At 40.1% G+C, this 19,945-nt stretch overlaps 1 protein-coding gene across 1 annotated transcript in view; it reads left to right on the top strand.

The window, feature by feature from the left end:
- Window positions 1–19,945, top strand: part of UMPS (uridine monophosphate synthetase) — a 54,327-nt gene that overhangs the window by 12,558 nt on the left and 21,824 nt on the right. The window contains exons 2-3 of the mRNA XM_065876186.1: window positions 11,889–12,042; window positions 13,922–14,593. Of these exons, the coding sequence (XP_065732258.1) occupies window positions 11,889–12,042; window positions 13,922–14,593 (826 nt within the window). The remainder of the gene's footprint in view (window positions 1–11,888; window positions 12,043–13,921; window positions 14,594–19,945) is intronic.

Below are 19,945 nucleotides of genomic sequence, written 5' to 3'. Positions count from 1 at the left end.
TGTGGCCTTTTCTGCCTAGAGAAGTTCCTTTAGCATACGTTGCTAAGGTCTGATTGTACTGACCTTTGTACTGCAAAGGTCTGATTGTACTGAATTCTCTTAGGTTTTGCTTGTCTGTAAAAATTTTTATTTCTCCATTGAATCTGAATGAGAGCCTTGCTGGGTAGAGTATTCTTGGTTGTATGTTATTCCCTTTTATCACTTTAACTCTCATGCCACTCCCTTCTGGTCTGCAGTTTCTGCTGAGAAATCAGCTGATAACCTTGTGGGGATTCCCTTGTATGTTATTTGTTGCTTTTCCCTCATTGCTTTCAGTATTTTTTCTTTGTTTTTAATTTTTATCCGTTTTATTACCATGTGTATCGTCATGTTCTTCTTTGGATTTATCCTGCCTGGGACTCTCTGTGCATCCTGGACTTGGGTGACTGTTTCCTTTCCCATATTATGGAAGTTTTCAGCTATTATGTCTTCAAATACTTCCTCAGGACCTTTCTCTCTTCTCCTTCTGGTACCCCTGTAATGCAAATGTTGGTGTGTTTAATGTTGTCCCAGAGGTCTCTTAGACTGTCTTCATTTCTTTTAATTCTGTTCCGCAGCCATGATTTCCATCGTTCTGTTTTCCAGCTCATTTATCTGTTCTTCTGCCTCTATTATTCTACTATTGATTCCTTGTAGTGTAGTTTTTATTGCAGTTATTGTATTGTTCATCTCTTTGTTCTTCTAGGTCTTTGTTAAACGTTTTTGTATAGTCTCCGTCTGTGCCTCCATTCTTTTTCTGAAATCTTGGATCATCTTTACTATCATTACTCGGAATTCTTTTTCAAGTAGATTATCTGTCTCCATTTTACTTGGCTGTTCTTCTGGGGTTTTATCTTGTTCCTTCATGTGGGACATATTCCTCTACCATATCGTTTTGCCTAACTTTCTTTGATTGCAGTTTCTGCATGCTGCAGGGCTGTAGTTCTTACTTCTGCTGTCTGCCCCCTGGTGGATGAGGCTGTCTAAAAGGCTTGTTCAGGCTTCCTGGTGGGAGGGACTGGTTCCTGCCCACTGGTGGGTGGAGCTGGGACTTGTCCCTCTGGGGGGCAGGGCCACGTCAGGAGGTGTGTTTTGCAGGCAGCTGTTTGCTCAGGAAGACTTTAAGCCGCCTGTCTGCTGATGGGTGTGGCTGTATTCCCACCTTGTTGGTTGTTTGGCCTGAAGCATGCCAGCTCTGGAGCCTACCAGCTGTTGAGTGGGGCCAGGTCTTGGTGAGAGAATGGCACCCTCCAGGAGGGCTCATGCCAATGTGTACTCCCCTGAACTACCACCGCCAGTGTCTTTGTCCCCACAGTGAGCCACAGCTGCCTCCCCCACCCCACCTCCATAGGAGACCCTCCAGTACCGTCAAGTAGGTCTGGCCCAGCCTCTTATGAGGTTACTGCTTTATTCCCTGGGTCCTGGTCACATGAGACCTTTTGTGTGCCCTCCAAGAGTGGAGTTTCTATTTCTCCCAGTCCTGTGGAATTCTTGTGATCAAACCTTGCTTGCCTTCAAAGCCAGATTCTCTGGGGGCTCCTCCTCCCATTGCCAGACCTCCAGGCTGGGGAGCCTGATGTGGGGCTCAGAACTTTCACTTATGTGGGAGAACTTCTGTGGTATAATTATTTTCCAGTTTGTGGGTCACCTACCCAGCGGGTATGGGTTTTGATTTTATTGTGATTGCACCCTTCCTACCTTCTCATTGTGGCTTCTTCTTTGTCTTTGGGTGTAGAATATCTTTTTTGGTAGGTTCCAGCATTTTTTTTGTCAATGGTTGTTCAGCAGTTGGTTGTGATTTTGGTGTTTTTGTAAGAAGAGGTGAGCTCAAGTCCTCCTCTGCCATCTTGTCTCTGCACCCCAGTCATTATTTCTTCAAATAAGTTTTCTGCCCCTTTTTTCCCTCTCTTCTTCTGGGACTCTTCTAATCTATAATGTGAATGTTATTCTCAATATTTTTCCCTAGGTCCCCTACACTATTTTTGCTTTTTAAAATGCTGGTGTTTTGTTCTGTTTATTGCTGCTCTGTTAGGGTGAGTTCCACTGCCCTGTCTTCCAGATTACTGATCTTTTCTTCTGCTTCATCTTGTCTGCTGTTGAAGCCCTCTAGTTTATTTTTCAGCTCAGTTATTGTATTCTGCAGCTCTTTGACTTGTCTTTGGTACGTTTTTATATTTTCTGTCTCTTTGTTGAAGTTCTGTGTTCATCCATTCTTTTTCCTATTTTGGTGAGCATCTTTAAGACCATTACTTTGAGTTCTTTATCAGGTAAATTACTTATTTCTGTTTCATTAAGGTTTTCTATTGGGGTTTTATCTTTTGCTTTCGTTTGGAACATATACCTGTTTTCTCATTTTGCTTGACTCTGTGTTTCTGTGTGTTAGGTGATACAGTTATCTTTTCTAGTCTTGAAGGGGTGGCCCTGTTTGGGAAATAAACCTTACTGTTTAACCTTGCTCTAGTTCTTAGTTGTTTCTCAAACTGTGTCTTTGATTGTTTCACACCTTTGGGGCCCAGAAATGCAATCCCCCCTAGCAACGAAAGCACACACTCAAGTCTTGTCCCCTATTTGGGCTACATGTGCCCGCTGGCTTTGGTGTGCATCCACACCACTGGTGTGGCTGCAGGATCAGTGGAGGATGGGGGGAAAGGCTGCAGCAGAAACATGGGGAAGTGGTGTACTCACCCACTGCTTCTGGTGGGGCTGGGGCTGTGGTGCAGGGAGGGGCAGGCAGTAGCAAGTTAGAAAGAGAGTGTAAAAATGGTGCCTGCCAGTGACTCCATACCTGGAGAGAGCCCCAACAGAGCCCCTCTGGCAGACACTTTAAGATTAGCAAGTGAACTTACTTCACATATGATCTAGGCTCTTTTCAGGCTACAGGTTTTTTTTTTTTCATTTTAACATCTTTATTGGAGTATAATTGCTTTACAATGGTGTGTTAGTTTCAGCTTCACAACAAAATGAATCAGTTCTATATATACATATGTTCCCATATCTCTTCCCGCTTGCGTCTCCCTCCCTCCCACCCTCCCTATCCCAGCCCTCCAGGCGGTCACAAAGCACTGAGCTGATCTCCCTGTGCTATGCGGCTGCTTCCCACTAGCTATCTACTTTACGTTTGGTAGTGTATATATGTCCATGCCTCTCTCTCGCTTTGTCACAGCTTACCCTTCCCCCCCCCCATATCCTCAAGTCCATTCTCTAGTAGGTCTGTGTCTTTATTCCTGTTTCACCCCTAGGTTTTTCATGACATTTTTTTTTCTTAAATTCCATATATATGTGTTAGCATACGGTATTTGTCTCTCTCTTTCTGACTTACTTCACTCTGTATGACAGACTCTAGGTCTATCCACCTCATTACAAATAGCTCAATTTCCTTTCTTTTTATGGCTGAGTAATATTCCATTGTATATATGTGCCACATCTTCTTTATCCATTCATCCGATGATGGACACTTGGGTTGTTTCCATCTCTGGGCTATTGTAAATAGAACTGCAATGAACATTTTGGTACATGACTCTTTTTGAATTATGGTTTTCTCAGGGTATATGCCCAGTAGTGGGATTGCTGGGTCATATGGTAGTTCTATTTGTAGTTTTTTTTTTTTTTTTGTTACTCGGGCCTCTCACTGTTGTGGCCTCTCCCATTGCGGAGCACAGGCTCTGGACACGCAGGCTCAGCAGCCATGGCTCACGGGCCCAGCTGCTCCGCGGCATGTGGGATCTTCCCGGACCGGGGCATGGACCCGTGTCCCCTGCATCGGCAGGCAGACTCTCAACCACTGCGCCACCAGGGAAGCCCTATTTGTAGTTTTTTAAGGAACCTCCATACTGTTCTCCACAGTGGCTGTATCAATTTACATTCCCACCAACAATGTAAGAGGGTTCCCTTTTCTCCACACCCTCTCCAGCATTTATTGTTTCTAGATTTTTTGATGATGGCCATTCTGCCTGGTGTGAGATGATATCTCATTGTAGTTCTGATTTGCATTTCTCTAATGATTAGTGATGTTGAGCATTCATTCATGTGTTTGTTGGCAGTCTGTATATCTTCTTTGGAGAAATGTCTATTTAGGTCTTCTGCCCATTTTTGGATTGGGTTGTTTGTTTTTTTTGTTATTAAGCTGCATGAGCTGCTTATAAATTTTGGAGATTAATCCTTTGTCAGTTGCTTCATTTGCAAATATTTTCTCCCATTCTGAGGGTTGTCTTTTGGTCTTGTTTATGGTTTCCTTTGCTGCGCTAAAGCTTTTAAGTTTCATTAGGTCCCATTTATTTTTGTTTTTATTTCCATTTCTCTAGGAGGTGGGTCAAAAAGGACCTTGCTGTGATTTATGTCATAGAGTGTCCTGCCTATGTTTTCCTCTAAGAGTTTGATAGTTTCTGGCCTTACATTTAGGTCTTTAATCCATTTTGAGCTTTTTTTTGTGTATGGTGTTAGGGAGTGATCTAATCTCATACTTTTACATGTAGCTGTCCAGTTTTCCCAGCACCACTTATTGAAGAGGCTGTCCTTTCTCCACTGTACATTCCTGCCTCCTTTATCAAAGATAAGGTGACCATATGTGTGTGGGTTTATCTCTGAGCTTTGTATCCTGTTCCATTGAGCTATATTTCTGTTTTTGTGCCAGTACCATACTGTCTTGATTACTGTAGCTTTGTAGTATAGTCTGAAGTCAGGAAGCCTGATTCCTCCAGCTCCGTTTTTCGTTCTCAAGATTGCTTTGGCTATTCGGGGTCTGTTTTGTTTCCATACAAATTGTGAAATTTTTGGTTCTATTTCTGTGAAAAATGCCAGTGGTAGTTTGATAGGGATTGCATTGAATCTGTAGATTGCTTTGGGTAGTAGAGTCATTTTCACAATGTTGATTCTTCCCATCCAGGAACATGGTATATCTCTCCATCTATTTGTATCATCTTTAATTTCTTTCATCAGTGTCCTGTAATTTACTGCATACAGGTCTTTTGTCTCCTTAGGCAGGTTTATTCCTAGATATTTTATTCTTTTTGTTGCAGTGGTAAATGGGAGGGTTTTCTTGATTTCACTTTCAGATTTTTCATCCTTAGTGTATAGGAATGCCAGAGATTTCTGTGCATTAATTTTGTATCCTGCAACTTTACCAAATTCATTGATTAGCTCTAGTAGTTTTCTGGTAGCATCTTTAGGATTCTCTATGTATAGTATCATGTCATCTGCAAAGAGTGACAGCTTTACTTCTTCTTTTCCGATTTGGATTCCTTTTATTTCCTTTTCTTCTCTGATTGCTGTGGCTAAAACTTCCAAAACTATGTTGAATAAGAGTGGTGAGAGTGGGCAATCTTGTCTTGTTCCTGATCTTAGTGGAAATGCTTTCAGTTTTTCACCATTGAGGATGATGTTGGCTGTGGGTTTGTCATATATGGCCTTTATTATGTTGAGGAAAGTTCCCTGTATGCCTGCTTTCTGCAGGGTTTTTATCATAAATGGGTGTTGAATTTTGTCAAAAGCTTTCTCTGCATCTATTGAGATGATCATATGGTTTTTCTCCTTCAATTTGTTAATATGGTGTATCACGTTGATTGATTTGCGTATATTGAAGAATCCTGGCATTCCTGGAATAAACCCCACTTGATCATGGTGTATGATCCGTTTAATGTGCTGTTGGATTCTGTTTGCTAGGATTTTGTTGAGGATTTTTGCATCTATGTTCATCAGTGATATTGGCCTGTAGTTTTCTTTCTTTGTGACATCCTTGTCTGGTTTTGGTATCAGGGTGATGGTGGCCTCGTAGAATGAGTTTGGGAGTGTTCCTCCCTCTGCTATATTTTGGAAGAGTTTGAGAAGGCTAGGTGTTAACTCTTCTCTAAATGTTTGATAGAATTCGCCTGTGAAGCCATCTGGTCCTGGGCTTTTGCTTGTTGGAAGATTTTTAATCACAGTTTCAATTTCAGTGCTTGTGATTGGTCTGTTCATATTTTCTATTTCTTCCTGATTCAGTCTTGGCAGGTTGTGCCTTTCTAAGAATTTGTCCATTTCTTCCAGGTTGTCCATTTTATTAGCATAGAGTTGCTTGTAGTAATCTCTCATGATCTTTTGTATTTCTGCAGTGTCAGTTGTTACTTCTCCTTTTTCATTTCTAATTCTATTGATTTGAGTCTTCTCCCTTTTTTTCTTGATGAGTCTGGGTAATGGTTTATCAATTTTGTTTATCCTTTCAAAGAACCAGCTTTTAGTTTTATTGATCTTTGCTATTGTTTCCTTCATTTCTTTTTCATTTATTTCTGATCTGATTTTTATGATTTCTTTCCTTCTGCTAACTTTGGGGTTTTTTTGTTCTTTCTCTAATTGCTTTAGGTGCAAGTTTAGGTTGTTTATTCAAGATGTTTCCTTTTTCTTAAGGTAGGATTGTATGGCTATAAACTTCTCTCTTAGAACTGCTTTTGCTGCATCCCATAGATTTTGAGTTATCGTGTCTCCATTGTCATTTGTTTCTAGGTATTTTTTGATTTCCTCTGATTTCTTCAGTGATCACTTCGTTATTAAGTAGTGTATTGTTTAGCCTCCATGTGTTTGTATTTTTTACAGATCTTTTCCTGTAATTGATATCTAGTCTCATAGCGTTGTGGTCGGAAAAGATACTTGATACAATTTCAATTTTCTTAAATTTACCAAGGCTTGATTTGTGACCCAAGATACGATCTATCCTGGAGAATGTTACATGAGCACTTGAGGAAAGTGTGTATTCTGTTGTTTTTGGATGGAATGTCCTATAAATATCAATTAAGTCCATCTTGTTTAATGTATCATTTAAAGCTTGTGTTTCCTTATTTATTTTCATTTTGGATGATCTGTCCATTGGTGAAAGTGGGGTGTTAAAGTCCCCTACTATGAATGTGTTACTGTCAATATCCCCTTTTACGGCTGTTAGTATTTGCCTTATGTATTGAGGTGCTCCTATGTTGGGTGCATAAATATTTACAATTGTTATATCTTCTTCTTGGCTCGATCCCTTGATCATCATGTAGTGTCCTTCTTTGTCTCTTCTAATAGTCTTTATTTTAAAGTCTATTTTGTGTGATATGAGAATTGCTACTACAGCTTTCTTTTGGTTTCCATTTGCATGGAATATCTTTTTCCATCCCCTTATTTTCAGTCTGTATGTGTCTCTAGGTCTGAAGTGGGTCTCTTGTAGACAGCAAATATATGTGTCTTGTTTTTGTATCCATTCAGCCAATCTGTGTCTTTTGGTGGGCGCATTTAGTCCATTTACATTTAAGGTAATTATCGATATGTATGTCCCCATTCCCATTTTCTTAATTGTTTTGGGTTCATTATTGTAGGTCTTTTCCTTCGTGTTCCTTGCCTAGAGAAGTTCCTTTAGCAGTTGTTGTAGAGCTGGTTTGGTGGTGCTGAACTCTCTCAGCTTTTGCTTGTCTGTAAATGTTTTAATTTCTCCATCGATTGTGAATGAGATCCTTGCTGGGTAGAGTAGTCTTGGTTGCAGGTTTTTCTCCTTCATCACTTTAAATATGTCCTGCCACTCCCTTCTGGCTTGCAGAGTTTCTGCTGAAAGATCAGCTGTTAACCTTATGGGGATTCCCTTGTGTGTTATTTGTTGTTTTTCCCTTGCTGCTTTTAATATGCTTTCTTTGTATTTAATTTTTGACAGTTTGATTAATATGTGTCTTGGCGTATTTCTCCTTGGATTTATCCTGTATGGGACTCTGTGCTTCCTGGACTTGATTAACTATTTCCTTTCCCATATTAGGGAAGTTTTCAACTATAATCTCTTCAAATATTTTCTGAGTCCCTTTTTCTCTTCTTCTTCTGGAACCCCTCTAATTCGAATGTTGGTGCGTTTCATGTTGTCCCAGAGGTCTCTGAGACTGTCCTCAGTTCTTTTCATTCTTTTTTCTTTATTCTGCTCTGCATTAGTTATTTCCACTGTTTTATCTTCCACTTATCCGTTCTTCTGTCTCAGTTATTCTGCTATTGATCCCATCTAGAGTATTTTTCATTTCACTTATTGTGTTGTTCATCATTGTTTGTTTCATCTTTAGTTCTTCTAGGTCCTTGTTACCTGTTTCTTGCACCTTGTCTATTCTATTTCCAAGATTTTGGTTCATCTTTACTATCATTTTTCTGAATTCTTTTTCAGGTAGACTGCCTATTTCCTCTTCATTTGTTAGGTTTGGTGGGTTTTTATCTTGCTCCTTCATCTGCTGTGTGTTTTTCTGTCTTTTCATTTTGCTTATCTTACTGTGTTTGGGGTCTCCTTTTTGCAGGCTGAAGGTTCGTAGTTCCTGTTGTTTTTAGTGTCTGTCCCCAGTGGCTAAGGTTGGTTCAGTGGGTTGTGTAGGCTTCCTGGTGGAGGGTACTAGTGCCTGTGTTCTGGTTTATGAGGCTGGATCTTGTTTTTCTGGTGGGCAGGTCCATGTCTGGTGGTGTGTTTTGGGGTGTCTGTAGACTTATTATGATTTTGGGCAGCCTCTCTGCTAATGGGTGCAGTTGTGTTCCTGTCTTGCTAGTTGTTTGGCATAGGATGTCCAGCACTGTAGCTTGCTGGTTGTTGAGTGAAGCTGGGTGCTGGCGTTGAGATGGAGATCTCTGGGAGATTTTCGCCGTTTGATAATATGTGCAGCTGGGAGGCCTCTTGTGGACCAGTGTCCTGAAGTTGGCTCTCCCATCTCAGAGGCACAGCACTAACTCCTGGCTGCAGCACCAAGAGCCTTTCATCCACACGGCTCCTTAATTTGGGATGATTCGTTGTCTGTTCATGTATTCCACAGATGCAGGTACATCAAGTTGATTGTGGAGCTTTAATCTGCTGCTTCTGAGGCTGCTGGGAGAGATTTCCCTTTCTCTTCTTTGTTTTCACAGCTCCCAGGGGCTCAGCTTTGGATTTGGCCCCGCCTGTGCGTGTAGGTCGCCGGAGGGCGTCTGTTCTTTGCTCAGACAGGACGGGGTTAAAGGAGCCGCTGATTCGGAGGCTCTGGTTCACTCAGGCCGGGGGTAGGGAGTGTCACGGAGTGCGGGACGGGCCTGCGGCGGCAGAAGCCGGTGTGACGTTTCCAGCCTGAGGCGCGCCGTGCGTTCTCCCGGGGTAGTTGTCCCTGGATCCCGGGACCCTGGCAGTGGCGGGCTGCACAGGCTCCCCGGAAGGGGGGTGTGGATAGTGACCTGTGTTCGCACACAGGCCTCTTGGTGGCGGCAGCAGCAGCCCTAGTGTCCCATGTCCGTCTCTGGGGTCCGCACTTTTAGCCGCGGCTCGCGCCCATCTCTGGAGCTCCCCTAAGCAGCGCTCCCAATCCCCTCTCCTCGTGCGCCAGGAAACAAAGAGGGAAGAAAAAATCTCTTGCCTCTTCGGCAGGTCCAGACTTTTCCCCGGACTCCCTCCCGGCTAGCCGCGGTGCACTAACACCCTGCAGGCTGTGTTTACGCTGCCAACCCCAGTCCTCTCCCTGTGCTCCGACCGAAGCCTGAGCCTCAGCTTCCAGCCCTGCCCGCCCCGGCGGGTGAGCAGACAAGCCTTTCGGCCTGGTGAGTGCCGGTCAGCCCTGATCCTCTGAGCTGGAATCTCACCGCTTTGCCCTCCGTACCCCTGTTGCTGTGCTCTCCTCCGCGGCTCCGAAGCTCCCCCACTCCGCCACCCACAGTCTCCGCCCGCCAAGGGGCTTCCTAGTGTGTGGACACTTTTCCTCCTTCACAGCTCCCTCCCGCTGGTGCAGGACCCGTCCCTATCCTTTTGTCTCTGTTTATTTTTTTCTTTTGCCCTAACCAGGTATGTGGGGGGTTTCTTGCCTTTTGGGAGGTCTGAGGTCTTCTGCCAGCGTTCAGTAGGTGCTCTGTAGGAGTTGTTCCACGTGTAGATGTATTTCTGGTGTATCTGTGGGGAGGAAGGTGATCTCCGCATCTTACTCTTCCCCAGGCTACAGTTTTTGTGTTGGGTCCCAGGGTGAGTGAGTCTGCACACAAGCCATTTAAGAGCAGATCTCTATTCCCTACATCCATATGGTTTTCCTGGATCCAAGCCCTGTTGGTCTTCAAAGCCAGGTGTTTTGAGTGCTCATCTCTCTGGTGTAGGTCCCAGGGGTTGGGGTGACTGATGCAGAGCATCAGGGAGAAGTTCCATATTTGTGAGATCCCTCCTGGTTATGGGTTGCTGAAGTAGTGATGGAGTTTTTGGCGAGACTGTGTCTCTAACTCTCCTGCCTGTCTCCATGTGCCCTTTTATCCTTTGTTGTGGAGTAGCTGTTCACCTAGCTCTCAGGTTCCTTTTGGAGGGAATTGTTCTTAATGTAGTTGTAGATCTGTTGTGTCCATGAGAGGAGGTGAGTTCAGGATCTTCTTACTCCACCATCTAGAACCACCTTCCCACTTGTTTATTTTTGGTTTTATTTCTTTGCTTTTGGTGTCAAGTCTAAAACATCATTGTTAAGACCATTGTCAAGGAACTTACCACCTGTTTTCTTCAAGGAGGTTTATGTTTTCAGGTCTTACATTCAAGTCATTAATCCATTTTGAGTTAATTTTTGTGTATGGTGTAAGATGTAGTCTAGTGTTCCCAAAACCATTTTGTTGAAGAGACTGTCCTTTTCCCTTTGTGTATTGTTAGCTCCTTTGATGTAAATTAATTGAACATATATGTGTAGGTTTACTTCTGGGCTCTCTATTCTGTTCTGTTGACCTGTGTGTCTGTATTTATGCCAATACCATAGTGTTTTGACTACTATTACTTTGTAATATAGTTTGAAATCAGGGAATATGATACCTCCATATTTGTTTTTCTTTCTCAAGATTGTTTTGGCTATCCAGGGTCTTTTGTGGTTCCATACAAATTTTAGGATTGTTTGTTCCATTTCTGTGAAAAGTGCCATTGTAATTTTTTAGAAACTTCATTGAATCTGTATATTGCTCTTAGTATGGACTTTTTTTTTTTTTTTTTTTTTTTGCGGTACGCAGGCCTCTCACTGTTGTGGCCTCTGCCGTTGCGGAGCACAGGCTCCGGACGCGCAGGCTCAGCGGCCATGGCTCATGGGCCCAGCCGCTCCGCGGCATGTGGGATCTTCCCAGACCGGGGCACGAACCCGTGTCCCCTGCATCGGCAGGTGGACTCTCAACCACTGCGCCACCAGGGAAGCCCTAGTATGGACATTTTAACAGTTTAATTTTTCTGATCCATGAGCATGGAATATTTTTCCATTTACTTATGTCATCTTCAGTTTGTTTGTTTTTAAAATCAATGTCTTATGTTTTTAGTGTACAGGCCTTTCACTTCCTTGGTTAAAGGTCTTTCACTTCCTTGGTTAAATTTATTTGCGTTTTATTCTTTTTTTTTTTTTTGGCTGTGCTGTGCGGCATGTGGGATCCTAGTTCTCTGACCAGGGATTGAACCCGTGCCCCCTGCAGTGGAAGCGCGGTGTCTTAACCACTGGACTGCCAGGGAAGTCCCTGTTTTATTCTTTTTAATGCAATTGTTTTCTTAATTTCTCTTGTGAAACTTCTTAATTGAAGACTTCTGTTGGGAAAATAAAACTAGCAGGTGATAGGTTTAGACATGACAAGCATAATGAATTACTAAGGAAAACTGTGAAGCCTAGGGGTCATCCTCAGTCTTCAGGATGAACATCATAGCCTTTCCTAACACATTCCATGTTGCCCTTGGAGCAGCCCTGAGTCTAGCTAAGTAGGTTAATTCTTCTGTTTTTATATTTATATTTGTAAACTGGGATTTGTGGAGAGGACAACTTAACAAAAAGGCATTTATATTTTTCTGATCAGGTTTAAGACTCTCCCTTGCTGGGTTGTTACTGTCTTTATGTTGTTACATGATTTATACACCACTTAAAATAGTAATAATAATAATTGGGTTATGTGTTGTTTTTTTACAGGTTGCAGAAATTTTATTCCAAACTGCCCAAAATGCAGGGATCAATTTTGATACTGTGTGTGGAGTACCTTATACAGCTTTACCATTGGCCACAGTTATCTGTTCAACCAACCAAATTCCAATGCTTATTAGAAGGAAGGAAACAAAGGATTATGGTAAAGTAAAAATAGTATAAGCTTTAAGTTGATATGTAGCCTGATACTTTTAGAATTTGTTCTTCTAGGCACTGATGTTCATAGTCACCTTGAATATTCTTCATAGGGCCTTTAAGTTGTTATGGCCTGTGGAATTTGTTAACTGTTGTTATAAATCACCTCCCTTTCCTTTAGAGTCTAGGGGTGAAATGCTTTGTATTAATTAGGCAATGAAAAAAAGTGCTTTTTTTGTGCACCAAATTTATGAAACCCAACATTTTTACCAGCGCTTCCCTCATCAGAAGAATGTTCTAAGAGCACTTACTTTCCCAATGTATTTATATTTAAATTGCATGAATAAAATTAATCTGTTAAAGCAATGTGAGGGAATTCCCTGGCAGTCCAGTGGTTAGGACTCTGTACTTCCACTGCAGGGGGCCCAGGTTTGATCCCTGGTTGGGGAAATAAGATCCCACAAGCTGTCCAGGTGGCCAAAAAAAAAATAAATGCCACATGAAATTCTAAATGAAGATGTTTTTATGGGTTCATGGCGGTAGGTTATCAGGTGGGTGTTTTAAATGTGGGCTGCATTAAAACTAAATCAATCTAAAAGTATTGGAACTGACTTCATATTTGATGATCTTAAGTGCTAATGATTTTTTCGTGTTGTTTTATGTTGGTGTGATACTGTTTTTGTTACTTCTTTTTGAAAAGAGTCCTTTTTACAGATGTGTTCTAAAAATTTTATGATGAAATCATATGATGTCTGGGATTTGTGTCTAAAAATTTTGGGGGGAGGGTGATGTTGGAGTTATAGTTGAAGCAAGATTGCCCATGAATTGCTAAGTGGTGAGGTGCTGTATTTGTGGAGGTTTGTTATACTATTTTGTCTAGTTTTGTTTGAAATTCTCCATTATAAAAAAATTAGACAAATGTTTTTGCCACTTAGCAGCACAGTGTTTATCTCTATGAATCACTGCCATAAGACTACTGTTTCTATTTCCTTATTATGTATCTTCAAAAATATTTCTTAGAATAAGATCATTAACTTAAAAATATACCTATGAGTACTCGCAGTCTCATGTTCTCGTGTAAGATGATTCAGTTAAACTTGCCAATTCTGCAAGGGAAGGAAAGGAGTTGGGGAAAGAGCAAAGACAGTACCTGTGGAAAGTTCAGAACGTAGGCAAAATGCCCACTATATCTATTCTGATTCAAAATAAGATAAACTTGGTAGTGGAAAATGTAAAAATGAATCTCTAAACCATGAGTCTGTGTAGTCTACAGCCTGAGTATTTACAGTTTGTAGATTATCTGAAAATAGTCTGCAGTAGGGGTTGGAGTGGGGAAGTGTGTTTAGTCACATTACATTACATAGCTGATAACGCTGTGGTGATTGACCTCAGTGGTTGTCGAATATTTTCCCTCCTGCATTTATGTGCTCAGAAGGCCAGTTGTTTGGCTGATCTTGAATAAAGAAATTGTTAATGGAAAAAGGAATGATTTCATTGATGATATTGGGCTATTCTTTGTTTCATAACTTTCATTGACCTAGGTGATCTTGCCTTAATAAAACCTGTATTTGAAATTTTGATCATAAACACATTAAATGATGTTTTATACCGTTAAATAATTTGCTAGTTTTACTAAAAATGTTCTGTATATGTAACTTTGACAATTTTGAAATACATAGGCACTGAACAAAACAGTAATTGTGGCACATTGAAGATTCATTAGGAATTTTAAAACTAAAGTAGTTCCAAAGTAGATTATCAGAAAATATAATTTCGATTATCCCCCTCTTCATAAATACATGCCAAATTTATACTGCAGGATACATCTTGAGTTGGCTGAAATATATAACTTTAAAACAGAGTCAACGTAATTTTTTCTTTTCTAGGTACTAAGCGTCTTGTAGAAGGGGCTATTAATCGAGGAGAAACCTGTTTGATCATTGAAGATGTTGTCACCAGTGGATCTAGTGTTTTGGAAACTGTTGAGGTTCTTCAGAAGGAGGGCTTGAAGGTCACTGATGCCATAGTGCTGCTGGACAGAGAGCAAGGAGGAAAGGACAAGTTGCAGGCACATGGGATTCATCTCCACTCAGTGTGTACATTGTCCAAAATGCTGGAGATTCTTGAGCAACAGAAAAAAATTGATGCTGAGATGGTCGAGAGAGTGAAGAGATTTATTCAGGAGAATGTTTTTGTGGCAGCTAATCATAGTGGTTCTCTCCCTTCTGTAAAGAAAGGACCCAAAGAACTAAGCTTTGGTGCACGTGCAGAGCTGCCCGGGATCCACCCAGTTGCATCAAAGCTTCTCAGGCTTATGCAAAAGAAGGAGACCAATCTGTGCCTGTCTGCTGATATTTCAGAGTCCATAGAGCTGTTGCAGCTAGCAGATGCTTTAGGACCCAGAATCTGCATGCTCAAGACTCATGTAGATATTTTGAATGATTTTACTCTGGATGTGATGAAGGAGTTAACCATTCTGGCAAAGCGCCATGAGTTTCTAATATTTGAAGACCGGAAATTTGCAGATATAGGAAACACAGTAAAAAAGCAGTATGAAGGTAAGTATTATTCAGGAACCAACAAGAATCACAAATCCAGCTTAAACTGGCTGAAGAACAGAAGGAAATGTATTGGCTGACATGACAAAGTCCAGCTGTAGAAAAGCCATGGTTGGCTCTAGGAGCTCAAGTGATGTCTTTTGGCCTTGCTTTCTCTCCAAGTTTCAGCTCTGCTTTCTTCTCTCTTGACTTCTTTCTCAGGTAGGCACACTCCTCAAACCAGTCGCTCAGACCTGGGGTATAGAATACCTTTATTAGCTCACCTGGGTAATATACCCTGCTCCTGGTGATGTGAGGCTATTTTTTAAAAATTTTTATTGCAGTATAGTTGCTTTACAATGTTGTGTTAGTTTCTATTGTACAGCAAAGTGAATCAGCTATACGTATACATATATCCCCTCTTTTTTGGATTTCCTTCTCATTTAGGTCACCACAGAGCATTGAGTAGAGTTTGCTGAGCTAAACAGTAGTTACATTAGTTATAAATATGATAGATAACATTACTTATCTATCATAGTATCAATAGTATATATATGTCAATCCCCATCTCCCAGTTCACCCCCCCCCCGCAACTTGGTGTCCATACGTTTGTTCTCTACATCTTGTCTCTATTTCTGCTTTGCATATAAGATCATCTATACCATTTTTCTAGATTCCACATATATACGTTAATATACAATATTTGTTTTTCTCTTTCTGACTTACATGACAGTCTCTAGGTCTATCCACGTCTCTACAAATGACCCAATTTCATTCCTTTTTATGGATGAGTAATATTCCACTGTATATATGTACCACATCTTCTTTATCCATTCCGCTGTTGATGGACATTTAGGTTGCTTCCATATCCTGGCTATTGTAAATAGTGCTGCAGTGAACACTGGGTGCATGTATCTTTTTGAATTATGGTTTTCTCTGGGTATATGCCCAGTAGTTGGATTGTGGGTCACATGGTAGTTCTAGTTTTCGTTTTTTAAGGAACCTCCATACTGTTCTCCATAGTGGCTGTATTAATTTACATTCCTACCAACAGTGCAAGAGGGTTCCCTTTCCTCCACACCCTCTCCAGCATTTGTTGTTTGTAGATATTTCAGTGGTGGCCATTCTGACCCATGTGAGGTGATACCTCATTGTACTTTTGATTTGCATTTCTCTAATAATTAGTGATGTTGAGCATCTTCTCCTGTGTTTGTTGGCCATCTGTATATCTTCTTTGGAGAAATGTCTATTAAGGTCTTCTGCCCATTTTTTGATTGGGTTCTTTGTTTTTTGATACTGAGCTGCATGAGCTGTTTGTATGTTTTGGAGATTAATCCTTTGTCAGTTACTTCATTTGCAAACATTTTCTCCCATTCTGTGGGTTGTCTTTTTGTTTTGTTTATGGTTTCCTTTGCTGTGCAAAAACTTTGGAGTTTAATTAGGTCCCATTTATTTTTGTTTTTATTTTCATTACTTTAGGAGGGAAGTCAAAAAAGATCTTGCTGCGATATATGTTAGAGTGTTCTGCCTGTGTTTTCCTCTTAGAGTTTTATAGTGTCTGGCCTTACATTCAGGTCTTTAATCCATTTTGAGTTTATTTTTCTATATGGTGTTAGGGAGTGTTCTAATTTCATTTCTTTAAAATGTAGCTGTCAAGTTTTTCCAGCACCATGCATTGAAGAGGCTGTCATTTCTCCATTGCATATTCTTGCCTCCTTTGTCGTAGATTAGGTAACCATAGGTGTGTGTTTATCTCTGGGCTTTCTATCCTGTTCCATTGGTCTATATTTCTGTTTTGATGCCAGTACCATACTGTCTTGATTACTGTAGCTTTGTATTATAGTCTGAAGTCAGGAAGCCTGATTCCTCCAGCTCAATCTTTCTCAAGATTGCTTTAGCTATTCAGGGTCTTTTGTGTTTCCATACAAAATGCAAAATTTTCTGTTCTAGTTCTGTGAAAAATGCCATTGGTAATTTGATAGGGATTGCATTGAATATGTAGATTGCTTTGGGTAGTAGAGTCATTTTCACAATATTGATTCTTCCAATCCAAGAACATGGTATATCTCTCCATCTGTTTTTGTTGTCTTTGATTTCTTTCATTAGTATCTTCTAGTTTTTTGCACATATGTCTTTTGACTCCTTAGGTTTATTCCTAGGTATTTTATTCTTTTTGTTGCAATGGTAAATGGGATTGTTTCCTTAATTTCTCTTTCTGATCTTTCGTTGTTCGTGTATAGGAATGCCAGAGATTTCTGTGTATTAATTTTGTATCCTGCAACTTTACTAAATTCATTGATTAGCTCTAGTAATTTTCTGGTGGCATCTTTAGGATTTTCTATGTATAGTATCATGTCATCTGCAAACATCTGCAAAGAGTGAGTGTTTTATTTCTTCTTTTCCAATTTGGATTCCTTTTATTTCTTTTTCTTCTCTGATTGCCATAGTTAGGACTTCCAAAACTGTTGAATACTGGCAAGAGTGGACATCCTTGTCTTGTTCCTGATCTTAGAGGAAATGCTTTCAGTTTTTCACCATTGAGAATGATGTTGCTGTGGGTTTGTCATATATGGCCTTTATTACGTTGAGGTAGTTTCCCTCTGTGCCCACTTTCTGGAGAGTTCTTATCATAAATGGGTGTTGAATTTTGTTGAAAGCTTTTTCTGTATCAATTGAGGTGATTATGTGGCTTTTATTCTTCAACTTGTTAATATGGTGTATCACATTGATTGATTTGCATATATTGAAGAATCCTCGCATCCCTGGGATAAATCCCACTTGATCATGGTGTATGATCCTTTTAATGTGTTGGATTTGGTTTGCTAGTATTTTGTTAAGGATTTTTGCGTCTATGTTCATCAGTGATATTGGCCTGTGATTTTCTTTTTTTGTGATATCACTGTCTGTTTTTTGTATCAGGGTGATGGTGGCCTCGTGCAGTGAGTTTGGGAGTGTTCCTCCCTCTGCAGTTTTTTGGAAGAATTTGAGAAGGATCGGTGTTAGCTCTTCTCTAAATGTTTGCTAGAATTCGCTTGTGAAGCCATCTGGTCCTGGACTTTCGTTTGTTGGAAGATTTTTATTCACAGTTTCAATTTCATTACTTGTGATTGGTATGTTCGTATTTTCTATTTCTTCCTGGTTCAGTCTTGGAAGGTTGTACTTTTCTAAGAATTTGTCCATTCCAGGTTGTCCATTTTATTGCCATATAGCTGCTTGTAGTAGTCTCTTATGATCCTTTGTATTTCTGCAGTGTCAGTTATAACTTCTTTTTCATTTCTAATTTTATTGAGTCTTCTCTCTTTATTTCTTGATGAGTCTGGCTAAAGGTTTATCAATTTTGTTTATCTTCTCAAAGAACCAGCTTTTAGTTTTATTGATCTCTGCTATTGTTTTCTTTGTTTCTATTTATTTCTGCTCTGATCTTTATGATTTCTTTCCTTCTACTAACTTTGCAGGGTTTTTGTTCTTCTTTCTCTAGTTGCTTTATGTATAAGGTTAGGTTGTTTATTTGAGACATTTCTTGTTTCTTGAGGTAGGATTGTATTGCTGTAAACTTCCCTCTTAGAACCGCTTTTGTTGCATCCCATAGGTTTTGGGTTGTCGTGTTTTCTTTGTCATTTGTTTCTCGGTATTTTTTGATTTCTTTGCTGATCTCTTGGTTATTTAGTAGCATATTGCTTAGCCTCCATGTGTTTGTGTTGTACAGTTTGTTTCCTGTAATTGCTTTCTAATCTCGTAGTGTTGTGGTTGGAAAGTTGCTTGATACGATTTCAATTTCTTAAATCTACTGATTTGTGACCCAAGATGTGATCTATCCTGGAGAATGTTCCGTGTGCACTTGAGAAGAAAGTATATTCTGCTGCTTTCGGATGGAATGTCCTGTAAATATCGATTAAGTGTATCTGGTCTAACGTGTCATTTAAGGCTTTTGTTTCCTTATTAGTTTTCTGTCTGGATGATCTGTCCATTGGTGTAAGTGGGGTGTTAAATTCCACCACTATTATTGTGTTACTGTTGATTTCCCCTTTCACGGCTGTGAGCATTTGCCTTATGTATTGAGGTGCTCCTGTGTTGGGTACGTAAATATTTATGGTTGTTATGTCTTTGTCTTCTAGGGTTGATCCCTTGATCATTGTGAGGCTATTTATGTAAACTTCTTGAACCCCAGGGTATAGTTAGGGGTTATTTCCCTAAAGAAAATGGCTGTGCTTATGCCAGAAGAAAGGGACATGGGTTCTAGGCAGGCAAAAATGACAGATGTTGGCCCTGCAGAACACAATGAGTTCTGAATATTCAAAGAATGAAAATTGCAGATATAGGAGACAAGGAAAAGGTAGTATAAAGTAAGATTTATTTTTAGCAGAAAAAGATCTGTTGATATGCATCCTTTTTAAAAAATTTTGTTAAATAGGAGCTCAAGGTAAGAGCATAAAAAGTGCTTAATTCTTTACCCATTCTTCTATGCAACTTTCTGTTATATTGGGTATATCTCTTTTTTCACTTACCCTTACAACAGACATTTTATGTTATTTAACAGTTATAAGCATCTTTTGAGATAACAATTTTTCTTAAAGTAATACATATATATTCTTAAGCTGTTTCTTTAGGAGAGATTTGTCTGTAATGACTTTCTTCATGTGCTAAAGATATTGACTGTTGGGACTTCCCTGGTGGTCCAGTGGTTAAGACTGCGCTCCCAATGCATGGGGCCCAGGTTCAGTCCCTGGTCAGGGAACTAGATCCCGCATGCTGCAACTAAGAGCCCGCATGCCGCAAGTAAGACCCGGCACAGCCAAATCAATAAATAAATACTTCTAAAAAAAAGATTGACTGTTGAAAGAGTTATACAAACTTCTATAGGTTTACATATAGTTTTTTTTTCAAAAATCTACTTGGGTTACTGTTGTCTGCTTTTAAAATGAATACAATTGTCTATTGAAATTTGAAGAGCTAAAGAGATCTAAGGAACAAGTAGATTTGAGAGATGGTAAAGTTTCTGAGAGATCCCTACAGAACGAAAATTTGTCATCTTTAGAGGAATTTCAGTTGATGTCTTCCACTTAACAAACAACCTGTCTTCACTGGACCCTTTCCAGTTGCATAAATCTTATTGGTAGTCACAAGCATCAGCCTGCAAGGAAAAAGTCTTATCAGTTTTGCTAGTAAACTAAGTGTAGAACTTATAAGATATTTTTCTCCTTGTGATTTCTCAACTAGCTAACCAGGTGGACAGATACATTTTTCACAAGTAGGTCCATTGATAATCACTAAAATTCTTGAAGTGTTTCGCTATTACATTGACATGTTACTACTAGGAGATTATTTCCATATTGTAGTTGGTTGGCTGGGTAAAAGTTAAGGGATTTTGTTTGG

Source organism: Phocoena phocoena, chromosome 4, assembly GCF_963924675.1.
Source record: "Phocoena phocoena chromosome 4, mPhoPho1.1, whole genome shotgun sequence".
Classification (NCBI taxonomy): Eukaryota; Metazoa; Chordata; class Mammalia; order Artiodactyla; family Phocoenidae; genus Phocoena; species Phocoena phocoena.
The sequence above is the reverse complement of the archived record's forward strand: the minus strand, read 5'-3'. Positions and strand labels throughout refer to the sequence as shown.